The sequence below is a fragment of the Pieris rapae genome, chromosome 5 (genome assembly GCF_905147795.1).
Source record: "Pieris rapae chromosome 5, ilPieRapa1.1, whole genome shotgun sequence".
NCBI lineage: Eukaryota > Metazoa > Arthropoda > Insecta > Lepidoptera > Pieridae > Pieris > Pieris rapae.
In genome coordinates, this window is record NC_059513.1 from 10,612,787 (window position 1) to 10,633,705 (window position 20,919).

Consider the following 20,919-nt stretch of genomic DNA (forward strand, 5'->3'; position numbering starts at 1 on the left):
GAGACAGTATATATAATAAAAATTCAATAAATCCGACTAGAAAACAAGTTATTATGCATTTGTTCTATGAGTATCACTATTTTATCTTAAAAATAAATTGAATTGAAATTACAATACAATGTCTCAAATGAGCATTGCAAACATCAGTTTTAGTTAAAAGACTTGACTTTGTTAAGAGAAATCTTTGTTTGTGTAGGTAGTCTATCTAGGTCAAAGGAAGTTCACTTTTTGTTCATTCAGACAACTTGTTTTTGTTCATTATAAAATTTACCTTAACACAAATTCAAAGTAATAAACGTTCATGACATGGCCCATACCATTTTTGATTTCGTAAAATGTAGGAAGGAAAAGATTCTCATAAAATTACAGATTAATGTAAAGATACGTCACAAGTAATCATTTGCAATAAGGAAAATGTCATAGTCTTCGCAATATTTAAACGGATGTACAGGAACTATTACCTGGAACCTGCATAACGTAGTTACGTCTATACAACCCTACTGCAATCGAAAAAAACAATAGAGATTCAATTAATTCGTGAATACTCGAAAATTAAGTAAATATACACAAAAAGACTATATATATAGTTTCTCAGGTTTTACATTATTTATAAAATTAAAAGTTTTTTTACAAACTCGAACACTCGTGGCATATGTAAATAAAAGAATACATTCCCGCTATAGACGTTTTTACATGTGTTCATGCTAAAGATAATGTACCTACAGTGTATGGATTCTCATCGCTAGGACGCTTAGGTAAAACATTCAGAACTCCAACAATGATAATAAAGAATATACATACGATTTGTAGAAGCAATACGTAAGTATGTAGTACCAACCGGATTTCGCATTATAAAAATATAAAAACTTACTCTAAAATCTCTTTATATTATATTATAAAATATCTATAATAATAATATAAAAGTCAAAGATTTGTAACAAGCTACCAGACCAAACTACACAATTAGCTTTAGATTTATATAGATAGTTATTTTCGAAATATTAAAAAATATGTCAAATACATTAATATCATTATAAAACTTACTCTAAAATGATCTTTGATCATATCTTCTGAAGACAATATAATTGTTATTAATTTTATATTGTAAAGCGTATAATATTAGAAAAATGCGTCAATATAACTCAACTTATATATAAAATTAACGTGATTATTTTTCCTTGTCAAGTGCGGGCGGAGCGCTAGCGGTGGCAAATGGATTAGCTGGGGTCACCGCCTAAAATGTACACCAATAAAAACAATTTAGATTTATGTTCGTAGACAGTATTAATTATTTTTTTTAATTATTTAGTCATACTACATAATATAGACAAATAACTCGGTATCAGACTTGCACACAAGGAAAACTTAGAAGAAAACCATATAAAATCATATGTATTAACTATATAATAGGTAGTTTGAGTAGATTACAAGAAAAATTTCAAGAACTTACTGGCATACTTGGAGGGATCCCTTCTGAAGGCATTGATGTCGGAACCGTGAAACCAAATGTTCCTGTCTTTAATCCAGGAATATTGGGATATGGTGGATTGGCTATTGGAGATTGTGAAGGACCTTGAGGATAAGGTGGGTTTTGGGAAACTTGAGGATACGGTGGGTTTTGGGAAACTTGAGGATACGGTGGGTTTTGGGAAACTTGAGGATACGGTGGGTTTTGAGAAACTTGAGAGTACTGTGGTGGGTATGGCACGTTTGAAGCAAATTGGTCTGGTGGATACGGAGTTTGGTCTTTTTGGGTCATAGGATACGAAGTTCCCGAAGGATAAGGAGTCACTTCGGGGTAAGGATAAGGTGTGGGGTAAGAAACGTTCTCCTGATATGACGGCTGGTCGCCAATGGGCGCACTTATTTGCGGCATTTGATCGTGAAGAGGGTTCTGGACATCGTCTTGGTAACCCACTAAAGGTATGTTCCCGATAACTAAACGCTTATAGTCCTTGGAGTCGCTGTGGCAACCACTAGGTGAAACCACAACCTGGAATAATAAAAGGTTTATGTAAAAAAAAAATATTTAATTATAGCCTCCACACAACTTTAAAATACCAGCAGATCTCTCTAGTATTAGTTATTAGTTTAAGTAATCATATTTTTGCGTAAATATGTTTTATTTACATTTACCTACCCAATCTATCCAGAGCTGAAAATGTTTTAAATACCTTGAATGTATAATCTACGTCAATATATCTGCAGGCAGCAAGATTGTAAATGTCAATGGAAGGCACCACCATTTCTACAGTCCAATTACGAGTGGTGTCACCAGGAATTGGTCCTTTCTTGATCTCTGCTATCAAATCTTTTGTCTCTCTCGTAGCGGGGTTCGTAGCGGCGTGGTATGTTACTTTCTAAAACAGTTCAATAAATCTTACATAGGTCATACACATTTTGATAGCCTTCGTGATATAGTAGCTTAGATTTCCGGCGAAATTAATTATGTGTGTGTGAAAAGGTCTCAGAAATTATCAATGAATCAGACGCATAATCCTGTCGGCTCTGTAACTACTTCCATGTTGTTACAATAAAGAACCCAAAACAAAAAGGTTTTAGTTAATATTTTATATTACAATAACAATAGTAAACCGCTTTGGAAAAATATTTTACCAATCCTGATGAAGGCAAATTTATTGTATATAAATACAAACTATGTGTATAGTATTTTCTAAAAAGAAAAACTTTGATATGCAACCCAACTACAAAGGCCCGAAAAATCGCATGCGCTACGGAAACGAGAAACAATTGAGGTAAGTTATGTACAGTTATACATAAGCCATCTATACAATAACTATTACATATAATATGTATAATCAAACAAATATTCAGTCGTGCAAAGCTGGGACTCAACGCTATTGTATAACGTTAGAGTTTATAATTTCCGCAATTAAAACAATGGACATTAATTAACACCACATTGGTGTCAAGACTCAAGGGCGAGTATAGAGTTAGTAAAAATTTTATTAATAGGACGGTATCTTTTAAAACTTACACATATAAAATATCATATGAGTACCACCGATTTTGATTGCTTTATACAGAATCTGTAAATGAAACTACTAAATAAGAGAATAAAAGATGAGACCCGGTCCACAAATATTATTATAACTAGTTTCCAATGCTTTTCAGCAGTCGGCGACAAGCGCCCAAACATACCTTCTTAATCATCAGCTTAATGTCATCTATGGTAACACGGCCACTATTCTCACAAGCTACCTCGATGGGTATCAGCTGCCCAGGGCAGTATCCCGCCACAGGTAGTTTCACTACTGTGTCTGTCGCACCCCGGCTTACGCAGCAGCAGCAGTACACATCTTCGAATTCAAACTGAATGGGTTCCTGGAACCAACCATTGGTTTGTACCTCAGGTCGCAGACGTGCCCATTTTTTTTCAAAATCAACCATATTGTTGAATCATTACTAGGATGGTAAGGATTTCATTACTATTTTTCTTCACCGAACAATGTAAATTGTACGAATACCAGCGATGGGATTCAAACCCACGAGGTGAAGGTTGACAATCGCTCAGCCAGGAACTAGGCTATCTCAGCTAGTAGTGTTTTATTTGTACTCCTGTGGATTTGTATTATGGTGAATACGATCGACGACATTTGACGTGCTTACCCGACAGTATGGGTCCTGGTTTAAATCCAAAGGCGCAATGATACGAACAGCAACTTTTTTCTCCTGATCAATCTTAAATGCTCTGTCGACAACCACTTTGATCTCATATCGCACGTGTCCCACGGTCCCTTCGAATGATGATGGGCAATTTCCCGGCAATTGGAACTCGAAAGGGAATTCATACTTACCTGGTTGTAATTCCACTTCACCTGAAAAAATTGGAATAAATATTACACATAGCGTTGGGTATTTACGATCAGAGAGAATTTATTACAGATGTAAGTAGATATTACTTTATAATTTAATACAATTCTGCGTTGAAAAAAACTAATGAAAAGAGGACGGCCACCAGAGATTGGGATGAAGGCATAAAAGGGATAACGTCCACGCCGGAAGGATTGGAAAAAATGAGGCAAGTGGAAGAATTTCGAGGGCCTCTTCCAAATCCTTCGACTTGCTCACTTCATTGGGAGGTCACATGGACTTTATGTAGTACTAGCAGACTCGGCCAAGCGTTGCTGTGGCTAAGGTTTTTGTTATATTACATAGCAGTAAATTAATCAAGGGAAACCGTAGGAGAACTTATGTGAAACGTTGGTACCACGACACGGACCTAAACTAAACAACCTTTAACTCAGCGCCATCTGTTAGAATTGTATCAAATAATAAACAAATGTTAATGTTATCGTAATTTTAGTAAGGATGCCTATTTTTTTTGAAAATGAAATATAGCCTATGTCACTCAGGAATGATGTAGCTTTCCAACAGTGAAAGAATTTTTCAAATCTGCCAAGTAGTTTCGGAGCCTATTCAATTCATACAAACAAACAAACAAAAAATCAAACCTTTCCTCTTTATAATATTATTATATATATATATATATTATTATAATATAAAGTAATAAAGTATAGATAATGTAAAATTAGTCGAATAAAAGGCTTTTTTTTTTAAAGTAATTTTTGTGATAGAATGCTAATTTGAACTATTATTAACTCTATACTCCTGTACAGTAATACCCCGGACTTACGCGATAGGTGGGACTGAGCGGTATCCGCGTAAGTCGAATTCGCGTAAGTCGGGGTACAAATTTGCATATAAAGACATACAAAGTGTGTTTAATTGGGACTGAAGACTAAATAAAACAATAATTTAGGAAATAATTAGTATCTCATTCTAGATAATATGACAAACTATATTAATAGAGTGTATAAACGCAATCCGAAGTTAGTTTGATGTAGAAGGCTTCATAAATTGTAATTACAAAGTCGTTTTCTTCTCCCGTATATCTCCTCGTAGCATCCTAGTAATTTTTTAATTCCATGTTTTGTAACAAAAATGCGCTCTTCATTGGAGTCTATGCTTTCCAAAATTGTTAACCCTTTTTCAATCGAACTGAGGGCTTCTGTTTCTTCAAGTTTCCAACTGTCATTTGATCTTTCAATTGAACTGGATCCAAAGAATCATGATTATCAATTTCTTCCTCTTGTTCACGCATTGATATGAGCTCATCATTTGTGACCTCCTCATTGTGTGAATCCACAAGCTCTTGAACATCATCACTATCCTACACAGTTTACATCACTACACGTCTGTGCCTGTTGTAAACTGAACGAATAATAATGCGGGGGGGGGGGGGGGGGGGGGGGTCAGAAACAAACGCCGCCGCTTGACTTTAACTGCGCGGCGTTCAAACAAAAAACGAATAGACGAGAAAATTAAATCGCGTAACTCCGAATTCGCGTAAGTCGAGGTAGCGTAAGTCGGGGTATTACTGTATTTTATGAACTACGTGTTGCAAATACCAATTGTCGTAGAATATTAGGTGTTCCAAATTTAAAAGTTTCATCATAAATCCTTAAAATGTATTATGCACAAGTGGATTTGTATTTTTAGGATAATATTGATAAATTACATCAGGTGTACTTTAAGATAAATGTGTATAAATAAAAATCAATTAATATTAGTTAAGTTTCTTGATTTCGATTCGAATAGTTAATTCCACATTTATATCATTGTTTGTATTTGACATCCTATAATAAAGATTATAGGATAAAAAACCCGAACCTAATAATATCAACCTATTGTTTAAGTCCTATGCCCGATCTTTCTTAACCTTGATTTTGTAGAAGGTCAACTACACGGGTTACGAGACGCCACAGACACGTCGGGCCAGAATTAGGGCGTTGTTAAACCGCGAATTTTTGCCTATCCGAATTTGTCAAAATTAAGGATTTGTTATGTATGTATTCATCATTACACAAGCGATCACAATAACTTTTTATATGAGGTAAGCCTTTTTGTGTATGTTTTCATTTAAATGAGATGTGGTTTGTCAATACATGAATTAACAACAATTTTCAGATTACTCCTCTAATTAACCACTTTAAATTATTTTTAAGCAATAAAAAAAATTAAATATGCCAAATATTGGTGTATGATCTGCCTAAAAACCTGCCAAAAATGACGTCAGTTTAGACGGCGCCAGACAGCCCAAATACTAAAGTGTCCAATAGATATAGTATATACTATACAGATGATTATGCTGATACCGACAAACGGACTATGTTTAAACAATGAAATAAAAATAAATAAAATATATTTATTATGGATATAAGATACTGGTGTCACTTATTCCATCGTCATTAAATTTGTATCGCAGAAATCTCTACTTATCTACAAAGAAGACGGAGGGTGTAGGACAAGAGAAAACGCCAGGGTAAAACTTTCGGTACTATTTAAAATAGCAAATAATCATACAACATAGTAAACAACAGTTATTTTAAAATATCGCAAATTAATTATAAGTAGCCAGTCTAGCACTAGTCCCTTTTATCAAGTAGATAATTGTTACCTTACTTTATAGAACTTAAGCCTATTTGCACAGCTTATATTTAATATATTTCTTTAAGAAAAGTATCCCTTTTCTCAAAAAAGAACTAGGTACTAACTTTAGATAGGCATGTGTACTATTCTAGTAAACATATCACTATTTTGTATGTATACAATGCATGTGAAAATATTATCTCATATTAAATCACACTTCAAATTTGAGATACTAAATAATGTTTAACTAACATTTATATACCTTGAAACAGTTTTATTTAAATGTGCAATAACTTTAATGAAAGAAAATCACCATACCATACTGTTTATATTATTGCAATGCTAATATAGTATAATTGCTGTTAGTCTGAGATACAACAGGGACTATTATTAGGTTTGAACATGTGGTTTTAATGATTCCAAAGATATTTATATTTGCTTCTGAGTACTGAGTATGGCAACTGACGTAAAATATATTTGTTGAGAAATAAAAACCTATGTTATTATTGAAATCAGTCAGAACCTTACATGTTTAACAGATAAGCATAGAAAAATACTGCAGAATGACACACAAAATTATGATCAGAGTTTTCTCATACAGCACCGAAGAATATGGATTAATTAATCTTCAAGAAACATATTAAAACAAACTCTTCTATGAAAATAAAACAATGAAGCGGTTGAGTTTCTTAATAATTGCCTAAGTCAAATGAACTATAAAACTCACCTCTCTCTCCTCCTATTAAAAAGGCTTTGTGATTAATATATTCTTCATAGGATTCATGATGGACTGTATAAGATTCACTTTTACCCTGACTATTTCTTCGACTGTGCTGAGTAGTCCAATGAATTTTACAGTATCCTTTAAATTTTGCATATATACCTATTAAATACAAAACAAAATAATATACCTCCATTATTAAAATTACAACAACATAAGTATTTCTGTTTGTAATTTTAAAATTTTCAAGATTTATTTAAACAATATTTCCACTTACCTCGAAATTTCTTAATTTTGTCCTGACTAAAAACTAATTTACCATAAACTGTTTGCCCAGAAAAATAGGAACCATTGTCACTATTTAATGTTATAAGGCCTTCATCAAAGCCCATTTTAAACTGATGTAAAGTTAACTATTTGGAAGTAACACGAAATCTAAATTAAAATAAACTCTAAAATTGGTAATTCTAATTTTAAATCTACACTATGCTGCTTGTCACACAGATTAGTAACACTTTGACTGTTAGTATTGTAATTTGCTTTCACAAGTCTATTTACTATAATTTCGGTTCCCACAAAATATGGAGATTATTCTGGTCAGTGCCAGTGGTCTAGGGCTTTAGACAAAATCACATTACGACAGGCGTGACGTACTACCGCCAAAGTAATTTTTAAGAGAATGACATTTGCTCACGCTTTGTCACTAGGAGGTTTGGTCAAGATGCCTTAACAGTATTGTATGTGGAAAGTCGAACACACAAACTTTCATACCGATTCCATACAGATGCAACAAAGTACAGCATTTATAATAGGCGTAGTGATTTAAATTCCAATATATCTACAACTGTATCGTTTTCAGGAATACAATAAATAAGGGGAATGTCATTTCCAGCCATCTTACAGGTTGCAGAAAATGAATACTTCATTTATAGGCCTAAGTATAAGCTGATATAACATGATTCCAAGGGAAATATTGTAACTGCCTTTTGCAACAGATTCAAAACAATTATTAAAAAAACATTAATGTATAAAGGTTACTACACACTAGGTCTAAAATCACCAATATTTTCCAAGTTCCTTCTACCAAAACCAACCTAGGAGTTCAGGCACCTCTCGTTCGAGCTGGATATATTCGGTAGTGGGCTGTTCGGATTTAGAGAAAACATTGTTGGGTGCCTTTCTCGAACCTAATTCGCTGTTTTGCTGATGATTTTTAATTTATTTTTTTCGCTGATTTAAGTACCAAAATTCTTGGTAATTTTATTGTGTATTTGTCTCATCTTGTATGTATATGTTTATATATATAATTGTATTTCTTTTAATTCTTAGTTTTTGCAAAACTTACGTTTACATATTATATTGTCTTCTCAGAACAAGGCCTCCTTTTCAAGTTATGGAATCGAACGGATGGCATAGTTTTGCTCTTTCGCGAATTTTGTAAACGTTTTTGACGTTCATAAGCCTGCACTAAGACGTATCTTTCGACGAAATTTTGGAATGATAAATAAAGTAAATCGCAACAAAAAGCTAGAAGCCGAGACGATACTAGAAGAAGTACATCATCTAAGTAGGTCGCGTTAGCTCTCAGCGAGTATGTACGATCACTATTAGATTTTGTGTATTGTCAATATCAAGTCAAAATTGAAGGATAGTGAGTACAAAGAAATATACCTTATGTCAAAGAACGCCTCAAAAGTCAAAACTCGGTTGATATGGTTGTGCTTGTGAATTGTGATTCCAGATGGTCAGTTTTCTTGACTCTAAAGTTCACAACTGGATTTTAAATAACACTATTAATATTTTATCAAGTAAATATAGCATTCCTAAGTTTATCAGATAATAAAATTTCATTGGTGTACAAAGATTTACCTATAATAATATAGATCCTTGTTTAAATAAATAAAATAATTTAAAGTTAACTCATATTTGATATTTTAAATCTATCTAGGCAATATGTACATTTAATGAGGATGAATAATTCTATTTCAATCACCAGAATATCATCTTGTATTTAAGTTTTAATAGAAGTTAGATTATCACATAGTATGCTATATTAAGTACTATACTTTAGCATGTATATTTCCTTGGGAAATAATAAGAATTAATAAAATTTGGAATTTTATTCTTTTTTATTAAATAGGAGGTCAAATAAGCCTGTTGGTCATCAATAAAGGCCAACCATTGCCCATTTTATAATTGGAATTTATATAGTAGATTGTATATTCAAAATATAATTATATTGTAAACAAGGGTTTCAAAGTGATATACTAAGTATTCTTGTACATAGTGATATACTTAGTATTGTATTATTATCTATTAGTGTGATAAGGTAAAATTGAAGTGAATAGTGTATATTTCCTTTATATAATACTAGCGACCCGCCCCGGCTTCGCACGGGTGCAATGCTGATACTAAATACACTACAGAAAATCTGTGAACATTATGTGTACAATACTTAGTGTATTATTTTGATAAAACTCATAGGGTTCAGCCTCCATTTGCAATGTAAGCGGAAAAAATGTAATTATTTACATCACATTAGAAACCTCAAAAATAACAGTACTTCTCCACTATTTCTTCTTCTCATTCGTTTCGCTCTTGGCAGAGCGGTCGTGATCGCTATGTAGTAGAAGTAGAAGGCGCAGATGTAATGCGCTTCACGACGCTGCGCCACCGCTGCCTATTGGAGGTCATCCTGCTGCACTGATTCAGTGTTTCTCCTACGGCGGACTTAATCTGATCAGTCCAGCGTGTAGGTGACCTGCCGCGCGGTCTAGCGCCTTCCACCTTCCCCTGGACGACAAGGCGTTCTAAGGACTGATCGCCACGCCGAGATACGTGACCGAAGAATGTAAGGATGCGAGATTGTACTGTTGAAAATAGACGCTGCTTAACACCGAGTTCTTGAAGTATCGAGACGTTTGTACGAAACTCGGTCCACGATACCCCAAGCATCCTTCTCCAGCACCACATTTCGAGAGCGTCTATTTTCTGCCTTTCCACATCTCGCAAGGTCCACGTTTCGGCTGCGTACAGAAATATGGGGAATATGAGTGCCTTCACGAGCCTGGTCTTCGTGGCTTTTGTTATATCTCTGTTTCCCCACTATTTAATGGATGTTATTATACATATAAACCTTCCTCTTGAATCACTCATCTATTTAAGAAAACCGCATCCTAATCCGTTGCGTAGTTTCAAAGATTTAAGCATACAAAGGGACATAGGGACAGAGACTTTGTTTTATACTACTTATGTAGTGATTGAATTTCAGCTAAATTAAATAAATTGAAAGTTAAATGTATACAATTTATTGTTAAATAGTAATTTTATATGTAGTAATAACAATAGTTATTTATAATTTATATAGACTTCTATAAAAAGGCTGTGTTATTACACACAATACATATTGCCTTCTTTATTCAAATTTTCTATATGTGAAAAGTTAAAACCACCACCAATGTGACTGAGGGGTATTTGAATGTATATCTTTTGGTAAAATATCAGGACGATGACCGGAATCAATCCACACTTTTAAAACACGATCAAAGTCCTCTATATCTGCAGCATCTGCCAAATTTTCTAATGTTGTATCAAACTGAGGATCCAAACCCTTAAAACCATTAAGCAAAACTTCTATCCCTGAACGAGTTTTACAGACATCTCCAGCAGATCCAACCATATCACAATCTATCCTGAAGTTAGGATAAAGAGTAATGAAACTTTCAATCCATTTTATATTCTTCGTAACGAGATCAACTATCTTGGTACATTGTGGTTCATTTTTTACTTGTGAGAAATCCCAGGAAATCTGTGTGCCCAATTTAAAAAAATATTCAAACACATTTTCACCAACTTTGAACCAATCATGAATTTTTCTACCCTCTATTATTTTTGGTTTCTCTTCAAACGCAAGCAGCTCAGTTGATATAGTTTTCAATGATTCGGTACACGTCATTTTATTTCTGCTGAAATGTTATCTGAGACTAGTATTGCAAGTACATAGTGTGTACACAATATACTATAAAATGTACACATATACATGACCGAAATACATTACAAGATACGCACAGGTCTTACTTATACCTAAACTTTGCTTAGTATCATGTTGTTTACTTAAGTATTTTGTATTAATTAGGCTAACAGAACTATTCATAGCAAAAACATAATAAGTATATAAATAAAATGAAATACTTACTATCGTAATCGATTTTAGATACAACTAGCTAACAACGTAAATAACAAATTACAAAAATTTATATTATGTAGAGTCAAGAGTGTAGACTTGTGTTCACTGCACAGATCAGTGCATGAAATATGAATGCACATTGCACGACATAAAAAACTTTTAAAAAAAATTGATTTTCACGCAATTGTCTTATGAAATATTCTAAATACTCTATGATAGACACTATAAATAATAGACTACAAAAAAATATATTTGCACTCTGAACCGAAGAGGAAAGGTATCTGTGCCTTAAGAACTTAGATGAAGAATAAAATATGTAGAGACCGCGCCAGAATTGTTTAGGTTCCTAACTTTCGAAAGCCAATAAGTTATAAGTTAAGTTTTTTTTATTTATGTTATTTGCAAGTAGTTTTTTATCGACATTTTTTATCCATTAAAAATGATATAAAATGATATTTACCATTTTTAACAGTCATAATATTGATTAATAAAATGTTAACTTCACCATCCGTTTTTCACTAGTTACAAGTAAATACTATACATAATACGGTAAAATTGAAAACTTGGAAACTTGATTCTGTCACAGTCATCGATTGGAAAACAAATCTATGATTTTTTTTTACTTGGAGAAATGCATTGCACATACCCTTCCGCGGCGCGACTGCTTGGTGCAGAAGGGTTATGTCATATGTGGGACCCGCCATTGTGCATACCCACTGAAACCCCAAGGTGCCACCAACAATCGCTTTAAGCAGGATGCGGTAATAGCAGAGCCTTTTTTATTTTTTTTTATAGAACAGGGGACAAACGGGCAGGAGGCTCACCTGATGTTAAGTTTATAGATTTTTTTAAAGATTTGTGTTAAGCCTTATCCAACGTATCTTAACACAAATCTATGATATATTGTCTTTGGTTAACCTACTTCAGAACCTACCCGTATTCGAAAACGTCAATCAAACTTAAATCTATGTTCAAGAGATATTCAATTTTTTCTGTATGAAGTTTGACAGTTTGTGACTTGATACTAATAGATAAAGGATTCATAATTTTTCAGCAAAAAGACAGAGATTAGCCTTATTCCTATAAATTCAAGTATCAAATAAAGTACATCTATTGTTTTTGTCACTCTGTTAATTTTTAATATTTTTTGACCTCATCTATAGGAACTTTATCTAAGTTTGAAATTAAAGTCGATTTTTGTATAAACTGTCACTGTCTAAAATGCTTATTAAATGGCTGTATGGACTAAAGTCCTTTGCCTAGGGATAAATTATAAAAAAAATAAAAAAATGAAATGCTTATTTATTGCTTGTACATTTAAACTTCAAATTTCAAACAGTTTGAGCCTGTGGTTCAAGGGTGTCTGCTGTCGCAGTATGATATTATTTTGTCTATATATTATTAGCCGGAATTTAAATAGAAATATTCTTTTCTCATCTTAAATAATTCTAGTACATTCATTGGGTTTAAAAAATTGAAGTCGTAAAATTGAAATTAACGCGATGAACTTATCCTTTTTAGCAGTTTATTGTAACACGTTTTGTGACTTAAAACACGTAAAGAGTTAAGAGAGAAAAAACGTATATTTCATGTTTTCTGTATAAAACTTAATTGTATTTTTATTGTGATCAATATTAACGAGTGTATACTATGAGTTCTCAACAAAAAGATATTGAACTAAGCCCCGTTAAGGTGGAATTAGCTCAAAAACAAGTACCAGAGTCGGTACATCATGTGGATGATGAAGAAGACATTATAATTGGTCGTTTTAGAAAAATTAGTTCGGCTAAATCTATGGCTGCTACAAATGGAAATATCCAGTATCCAACGGATCTTCCTAAACCAGAAGTAGATCTAGAAGCGGGCTTGCAATTCAAGACAAGTGCAGATACTAAAAATTTATTGGAAAAATCTAATCATGGGACTAGGACACGAAAAATGCCTGTAACAAAAAGCAGTTTTCGGGATATTGAGAAGCCGTCTCGGTTTAAAGATCAACCATCAGCCACAAGGTTCCAGGTATGTACCTACTCTTTTCCTTATGAACTATATATATTCCATGTGGTTTAGCTAAAATAACCTATGTGTCTTTTTCCCAATATACCTCTTGGCTTGGTTTATTTAATGTGGTTAAATTTCTATTTTCTTATAGATTACTGTGTCAAAAATTAAATAAAACTTTGTCTAATAATTGAATACATTACACCATGAAACTTGAAAACATAACAAACTAATGTTTGCAACATTATATTTCAACTTGTTTTGGGGACATTTTATATATATTTGCATATTTAACAAAAATTGTGAAATCTTTCACAATTGAAAAAAATAATAATTTTACAACTTGTTTCTGAAATTATTTCTCTTCTATCTTCTCTTGTAGCTAAATTTATGGACTTATCAGGATTAATATAGTGCATATTTTTCACATAATTGAATATTTTGTTTTAATTTTTGATGAGTATATAAATTTCTATGTTGTAATGTGGTTTTAACTAATAGGAAACTATGACTTCATTCTGATAACATTAAAGCCATACACCCGTTAGATAAGACAGTATCATTGAGTTTATTTAAACAAAAGCACTATTTCATTGTCTATTTCAAATATAAATATTACAGGCAAACACATTTATATAAAGTTAACTAAACCATGACTTCTATTCTGTAGAATCATGATAAAAAGTACCAAGTATTGTTATAATGTTATTATTAACAGATCAGATTTAATGTATATTTATGGATAAACTGAATAACATATATAATATATAAGTTTATTTATTAATTTGTTTAATAAATAATACCAACACTAATAATAACTACAACATACCCAAAGAAATAGAAAAACTAAGCAAATCACAAACAATACAGAAGTCATTTGTTTGTGGAATACCAAAAAAAAACTCTAATTCTCTTATTTCTCTACTTCTAATTATCTTCAGTTGCAACTGAAATAGTAGCAAATATCAACATTAACATTCTGTAAAAACAGGGCATAGACTAGAAGATATTATATGAAGAATAAATCGGGATGTGACTGCCTTTTTTCTTGAGTTCAAGATAGGGCACTCAAGATACACCTGCTGTATGCCGTTTTATTATAGGCTTATTTTATATTTTAAGTCCTTATCATACCCAAGTTTTTCTAGATCAACTTCGTAACGTAAATAGAAACTTATTTTTTTAAATATCTCTTATATCTCTTAGACCTCATCAATTTTGTAACGTAAAACAATAGCAATATTTTGCTATTGCGTGGGAGACGAGGGCGCTCTAATGGCATACCTCAATTAAAATCTAGAAGCACGATTTTTTAGAAAAGTATCCATATATTATGAACGCTTTTTGTATTATTATATTATTTTAATACGTAACGTTATTACATTGATTCCTATTTTTGGTATCAGCCTCTTACAAGCCTAGTCAATATACCTGTGTAATACGAATTTTGAAAAAGCAAATAAATAAAAATGTATTACATATTATTATTAAACATTATCTTATGTTAGAATGCTAGCCGATAAATCCTAATAACTAAAGGCCAATTGAATAAGTGGATGGTTCCCATAGCCTCGCGAGCGTCTTGTCCAGGTGAAGGGGCTACTCTAATTGGAGGTTCAGTATTGCTTTATATTGAGTAAGATTTTTACTTTGTGATCTTTGAAGATAGGAAATAATTTATTTGTATTTTGGTTCAAAGATTGTTGTCATGGATATACAAAATAGTTTGTTGAGTTTTGGTATAAATATACTCTAGAATAGTTATTTACGCAGAGATAAGTGATTTAAAATACTGTAATTATTTATAATATTTTTTAAACGCTATTCATATCATATATACAATGAAAAGAAAGTAAATGTAATGAAATAATTAATACATGTGTCATTTCTTTATAATTTAGGGAAATTTACTTAAGTTAAACATCTTAATCACACCAACTTCTACTATTTAAGATTATTTATACAATAAATAAATAAATAAAAAAAAAATCTAAGCAAAGAAGTAAAAACTTCTTGGTGGATAAAGACTTCTTTAAAATCTTTTTTAAAGTATTGTATACTGCGGCAGTGTTTCTACCGAAAACACAAAAAATATGTCTGATGAAGATTCGAGAAAATTAATTAGTTGCGAGATTAGAGCTTATGAATTATACTTGTTAATACATACTTATAAATATGTATTGTTTTTAAAATATGTGCGACTGCGCTGTGGTACCGTTTCTGCGTGATACTAATTCTTGTCGTAAATATGCAGTTATTCGTTATTTATTTAAATTAGACAGTTTCAATATATTAACTTGTGTAGGGAAATACATGAGTATTGAATAAATTTTTATTCGTTTAATATTTATATTTACAAGAACTCGTATTGCAGATTTAACAGATGAATAACAATTTAATCATGTTCGTATGTTTTAAAAACAGAAAATGAGTGGAACTGTTCGCTTCTTCCATCTTCCTTAGACAGTATAATATGGGTTTATTTTTGCGGCAGTTAAACAGGCATCTCCTTGACACATTGGAGGACACGCCTGTCCTCCAATAGGCTACATCTCACTTAACATCAGGTTGGATTGTGCCTCCATTTCTGTATAAAAAAAAGACATTCGCCCGTATTCAATGCAAAATTTCAAAGTGTTCCTGATTTAAAGTCACAATTATTTTACCACTATAGGCTTTCTAAGGCTAATAAAACTGACGCGCGAAAATTTACAAGGCACGAATCACAAATTAATTTATAATCTGTGCTCTGGGATTCATAACTTATAGAGGAGCCACCACTGCTTCATGAACCAACACTAAAGTATATAAATAAGTTGTTGCGATATTACAGGGCAAATCCAATACCGCTTTAAAGATATCATTTATATTATTATCCTTGTCCGAGTCCACTCATATGAACCAGTTAAGTCCAATATGAAAATACCCACTTTAAAGCAGTGGGCGCATCTAATTTTAGAGCGTCTAAATATAGCATACGACGACATACTGTTAACTTTTCACATCCATATATCTCTTTAACCCTAGAAAAATCAAAAGCAAAGATAAGATTTACAAATGTAAGGGATGTGTGTGTTAGGTACCACCACTTAACGCCGCTTTCTATGCTCGATCGATAATCTAAAATTATTTTAAATCCACAGTTTCGTACATGGATAAGTGTCAAAATTCAAACTTTCGAATTTAAAGATATTTTACAAAAACGATCCATCGATCGGTTATTGAAAGTTATTTTATGAGTGGATTAAAACCGGCCGGAAAGCGGCCGTTGGTAAAACATTTAACTTTAAGTTAAGGCTGCCCTTATTGTTGTTGCCTGTATATTTTTTTGCTTAAATAGTTACTTCATTTTATCATTCATAATATAAATGTATTAAAAATGTTATAAAAATTTGATTTATAACGTCATTAATTGGTTTTTATTAACGTATTAAGTAAAAAATTCTAGCCTGTGATATACTTATCAAAAGCATCTATGCATGCATGTTTCTCTATAGAACAGGTTAAACGAGTATTATTTGTTGTTAAGTGATACCGCCGCCCGTAGACACTTATATTTACAGAGGAATAGCATGTGCGTTGCCGGCCTTTTAAGAAATGATACTCTTTTTTTTGATGGACCTATATATAGTCAAATTGGTTCGAAAATACATACTTAACAGGGCTGCTGGTCCAATAAGAAGTGGTGCGCGGCAAAAATTTGCCTTATATCGCGGTTCTGGAACGATTGACAATACGTTGTCAATTGTATTGTATATGTGTCAAACTATTGTGTGTGAACAATTTGATTTAATATATTTTTTAATACAGTTGCTCAAAAAGTGGCATATTGCAGGGAGGTATAGCGTTCGGAAAGTGGGCTATTACACACTCGTGCTTTTTCTTTGCCATTCCCGCACTCGTGCGTTTTCTTTGCCAACTGTCAAAACAATGTGTATTAAAAAGAAAAAAACCAACCACGAAGGTTTTATTAAAAAGATTCATAGAAGTTTTTATGATGATGATTTCTAAACATTATAATAATTGGATTCAATAAGTTCGGTTAGGTTTATTTTATTTCATATCAATAAAAAAAATATTAAAAAGAAAAAACTAACCATGAAGTTTTTACTAAAAAAAATCACAGAAGTTTTTATGATTCATGCAAATATTTTAAAAAGAAGCTACTATTTGTTTAAATATCAGATTTAATGATTGGACTCAATGAGTTAGATTTGGTTTTCTTTCAATAAAAATAGTCTACTGAAGAATTGGCTGTATGGGCCAAGTTCCCTTTGCCTACCCAGAATGGGTGAAGAAAAGAAAAAACAAGCTTTGCTCATATTCTTTGCGGTTGGCGCCATTTTCCAAAAATGTTCTTTCGAGTTGAGTTATTTGTTGCACAAAATGAGTAATTTAGACGATATTTTATTTGAATGAATACCACCCGAACGCAGTATAATTGCACAAAATGCTTCGGAGAACAATTTACCGGAAACATATAAGTCGCTACATATCTACGTGCAACGAATTTATTCCGTAGAGAGAAGAGAAAAAAAAAGCAAATAGTTTAATTAAATTGCTGAATTTTTTCGCAACTGTATTAAAAATAGTCGTTCAGTACACGTGCGGAACCGTCATTGCAACTTGTCCCGACTGTCAACCCTCACCTTCGGCTGCGCCTCGGCTCGGGTAGACATTCGTCGGAACTCGTTGCAATGACAGGCTTTCCGCACTTGTAATGAAATATACTATTTTAATACAGTTGCTCAAAAAGTGGCATATTGCAGGGAGGTATAGCGTTCGGAAAGTGGGCTATTACACACTCGTGCTTTTTCTTTGCCATTCCCGCACTCGTGCGTTTTCTTTGCCAACTGTCAAAACAATGTGTATTAAAAAGAAAAAACCAACCACGAAGGTTTTATTAAAAAACATTCATAGAAGTTTTTATGATATATGATTTCTAAATATTATAATAATTGGAATAAGGTCGGTTAGGTTTCTTTTCATTTCTTATCAATTAAAAAAATATTAAAAAGAATTTTATAATATATGCAAATACGTATTTTTAAAAAGTTTACTAATAATTGGATTCAATAAGTTAGGTTAGGTTTATTTTATTTCATACCAATAAAAAAAATATTAAAAAGAAAAAACTAACCATGAAGTTTTTACTAAAAAAAAATCACAGAAGTTTTTATGATTCATGCAAATTCTTAATTCTTTGCGGTTGGCGCCATTTTCCAAAAATGTTCTTTCGAGTTGAGTTATTTGTTGCACAAAATGAGTAATTTCGACGATATTTTATTTGAATGAATACCACCCGAACTCAGTAGAATTGCACAAAATGCTTCGGAGAACAATTTACCGGAAATATATAACATATCTACGTGCAATGGATTTATTCCGTAGAGAGAAGAGAAAAAAAGTAAATAGTTTAATTAAATTGTTTAATTTTTTCGCAACTGTATTAAAAATAGTCGTTCAGTACACGTGCGGAACCGTCATTGCAACTTGTCCCGACTGTCAACCCTCACCTTCGGCTGCGCCTCGGCTCGGGTAGACATTCGTCGGAACTCGTTGCAATGACAGGCTTTCCGCACTTGTAATGAAATGTACTATATTTAAACTGAGTTAACAATTTGTCCTTATACGTTTATGCTTAGTTGTAGTGAAGTAGGTATCAGACGTCGCAGTAGGTAATATAGAACCTAATATTTTGTCGTTCATCCCTGTTACTCTGGATTAAGTCCAATATAATTGATTCAATTACTAACTAGTCAAGCGGCATTGGCAATCTTGCAAAATTTTGGTCACCTAAATAATTATATTTTTTATGTGCTCTATAGCATTTCTGTTCCCAACTTGGAATTACATTGGAAGTTTGCGTGGTAGCTCTATTGAACTTAGACTGACATGTAACTATTGTTGTATAGTATGAGTTCTTAGTATGCTATAAATTTCACAGGAATATGTGATTTCTTACAAACATTACTCATTCATATTAATAGTGTATTATTTATTCACATGTATTGTTTAGCTTTTATAAATATTTTTTATAATTATTTATATACTTTTGTTATGAAAGGTATGGGGATAACAATGAATTGCTAATAAGGGTTTATGGTTCGAATACGTTAGTATTACTTATGTCACCCTTTTGCCAAGTCAGCCAGGTATATATTCAAAATACAAGAGTCTTACCGGAAGAGAATTTTATATTTCTTATATAATAAAAAAAAATTCTTTCGCTCCTGAACGCACAATATGTATGACGATAAACATTTTTAAGCGAATAAATCGGAAGGAGGTGGTAATCAATTGGTCGTGTTTGTTTGTTTATATGACTCAGGGTAAGATTCAGAGTCGACACATTTATTTAATTTATATTTTAAACAATAAACTTACCATTTTATACTCAAACTTTCCTGCTTTTGTCTCCATAGATTATCTCTACATTTTTCACTAAAAATATGAATACATAAATTACTCATTCGTCTTGCCTATTATATTACAGATTACGCCAATGCGGAAAAAACTATTTACCTTTATATCGCATACAAAATATAAATTAAATGGTAATAGATCGAAATATTTCCAAAAAGACTAACTTTTTCTTACAGTATAAGAACTGACCTGAAGAAGCCCTTTTCTCAGTTCTCTCATCAGACAAATATAAACGTTTGTTAATCCATGCATGGCTAACGCCCGAACCCAATAATAAATCCTCAATCTCAGATCAGACCGTGACAGTCGATCGATCACCTATCTGCATCCCAATAACCAAACCCTACGAAGACAATCCATTTTTGGCGACAGATAGAATGCAATCTCTTCGCTCTTTACATTTTATATTTGATAATCAATATAAACCAAATCAAGTGTATATACCGTAGTGTGTAAATACCGTACAAATAAAATAAAATAAAAATAGGAACGCTTTGCGTGTAATTTTGGATATTCAGGCTAAATCAATAAATTACATAGATTAATAGAGCAAAAGCTTTGTGAAGATTACCGACAAACGGTCCGTCAATAAATGCGAATTATCATTAACGACGTCTTCCCCTTTCGATTCGTAATGATTAGTAGCAATGACCCTGAATTTCCGGAAATGATAAACGTGGACAAATTGCTACAATTTCGATAGACTAGATAAATTATGAATGACGTCACGTACACACCCCACGTACATACCCTCACTGGTTTCATCGTCCGATGTCGAGGGAGAATAGGAAATATCACCCGTAACTTCTCGACGTTCCACACTGAACGTTATTTAAGGCAGTTTCTGCCGCGCACCACCACTAAATCAAATCAAATCAAAATATCTTTATTCATTTAAGTAAACATGTACACTTATGAACGTCAAGAAAAACAAATTAAATTAATCGTAAATTTACATTTACCACTAGTTCGCAAGTCACTGGACTATGTGGAACCAGTAGCCCACTGAAGTATTTCCCAACCATTTTTACAGTTCTTCAAGAAAAGAGCGTACCAATTCTTAAAAGGCTGAAATGCACTCACCTGCCCTCTGGCATTGAGATTCATGTGTATCGCTAAACACCGGGTAAGC

The 20,919-nt window shown here is 32.5% G+C and overlaps 2 protein-coding genes and 1 long non-coding RNA gene across 6 annotated transcripts in view; 1 reads left to right on the plus strand and 2 right to left on the minus strand.

Annotated features, from left to right (window-relative positions):
- Positions 1-156: 156 nt before the first annotated feature.
- Positions 157-8,384, minus strand: LOC111003582 (arrestin domain-containing protein 17). Its single transcript, XM_022274182.2, has 7 exons — positions 7,452-8,384; positions 7,181-7,336; positions 3,631-3,839; positions 3,163-3,345; positions 2,175-2,360; positions 1,451-1,993; positions 157-1,234 (listed from the first exon to the last, which is right to left on the minus strand). The coding sequence occupies exons 1-7, from the start codon at positions 7,564-7,566 to the stop codon at positions 1,169-1,171; spliced, it is 1,458 nt and encodes a 485-aa protein (XP_022129874.2). The 5' UTR covers positions 7,567-8,384; the 3' UTR covers positions 157-1,168.
- A 2,081-nt stretch (positions 8,385-10,465) lies between these two features.
- On the minus strand, positions 10,466-11,513 carry LOC111003578. The gene is made up of 2 exons (XR_006750235.1): positions 11,370-11,513; positions 10,466-11,139 (listed from the first exon to the last, which is right to left on the minus strand). It is a non-coding gene; the product is annotated as an uncharacterized LOC111003578 (long non-coding RNA).
- A 1,187-nt stretch (positions 11,514-12,700) lies between these two features.
- The window catches only part of LOC111003577 (bumetanide-sensitive sodium-(potassium)-chloride cotransporter), a 31,701-nt gene continuing 23,482 nt past the window's right edge, over positions 12,701-20,919 (plus strand). For all 4 annotated transcript variants that reach the window (XM_022274171.2, XM_022274172.2, XM_022274173.2 and 1 more), the window contains exon 1: positions 12,701-13,379. In XM_022274171.2, coding sequence (XP_022129863.2) covers positions 13,011-13,379 — 369 coding nt within the window. In that variant the 5' untranslated portion in view covers positions 12,701-13,010. The remainder of the gene's footprint in view (positions 13,380-20,919) is intronic.

Bases quoted from the DNA above. Each gene is read 5' to 3' on its own strand.
- LOC111003582 (XM_022274182.2), bottom strand. From the start codon at position 7,566: ATGGGCTTTGATGAAGGCCTTATAACATTAAATAGTGACAATGGTTCC. The intron at 7,337-7,451 runs GTAAGTGGAAAT...TGTATTTAATAG, and splicing joins CAAAATTAAGAAATTTCGAG to GTATATATGCAAAATTTAAA. The intron at 3,840-7,180 runs GTGAGTTTTATA...CAATTTTTTCAG, and splicing joins TTTAATAGGAGGAGAGAGAG to GTGAAGTGGAATTACAACCA.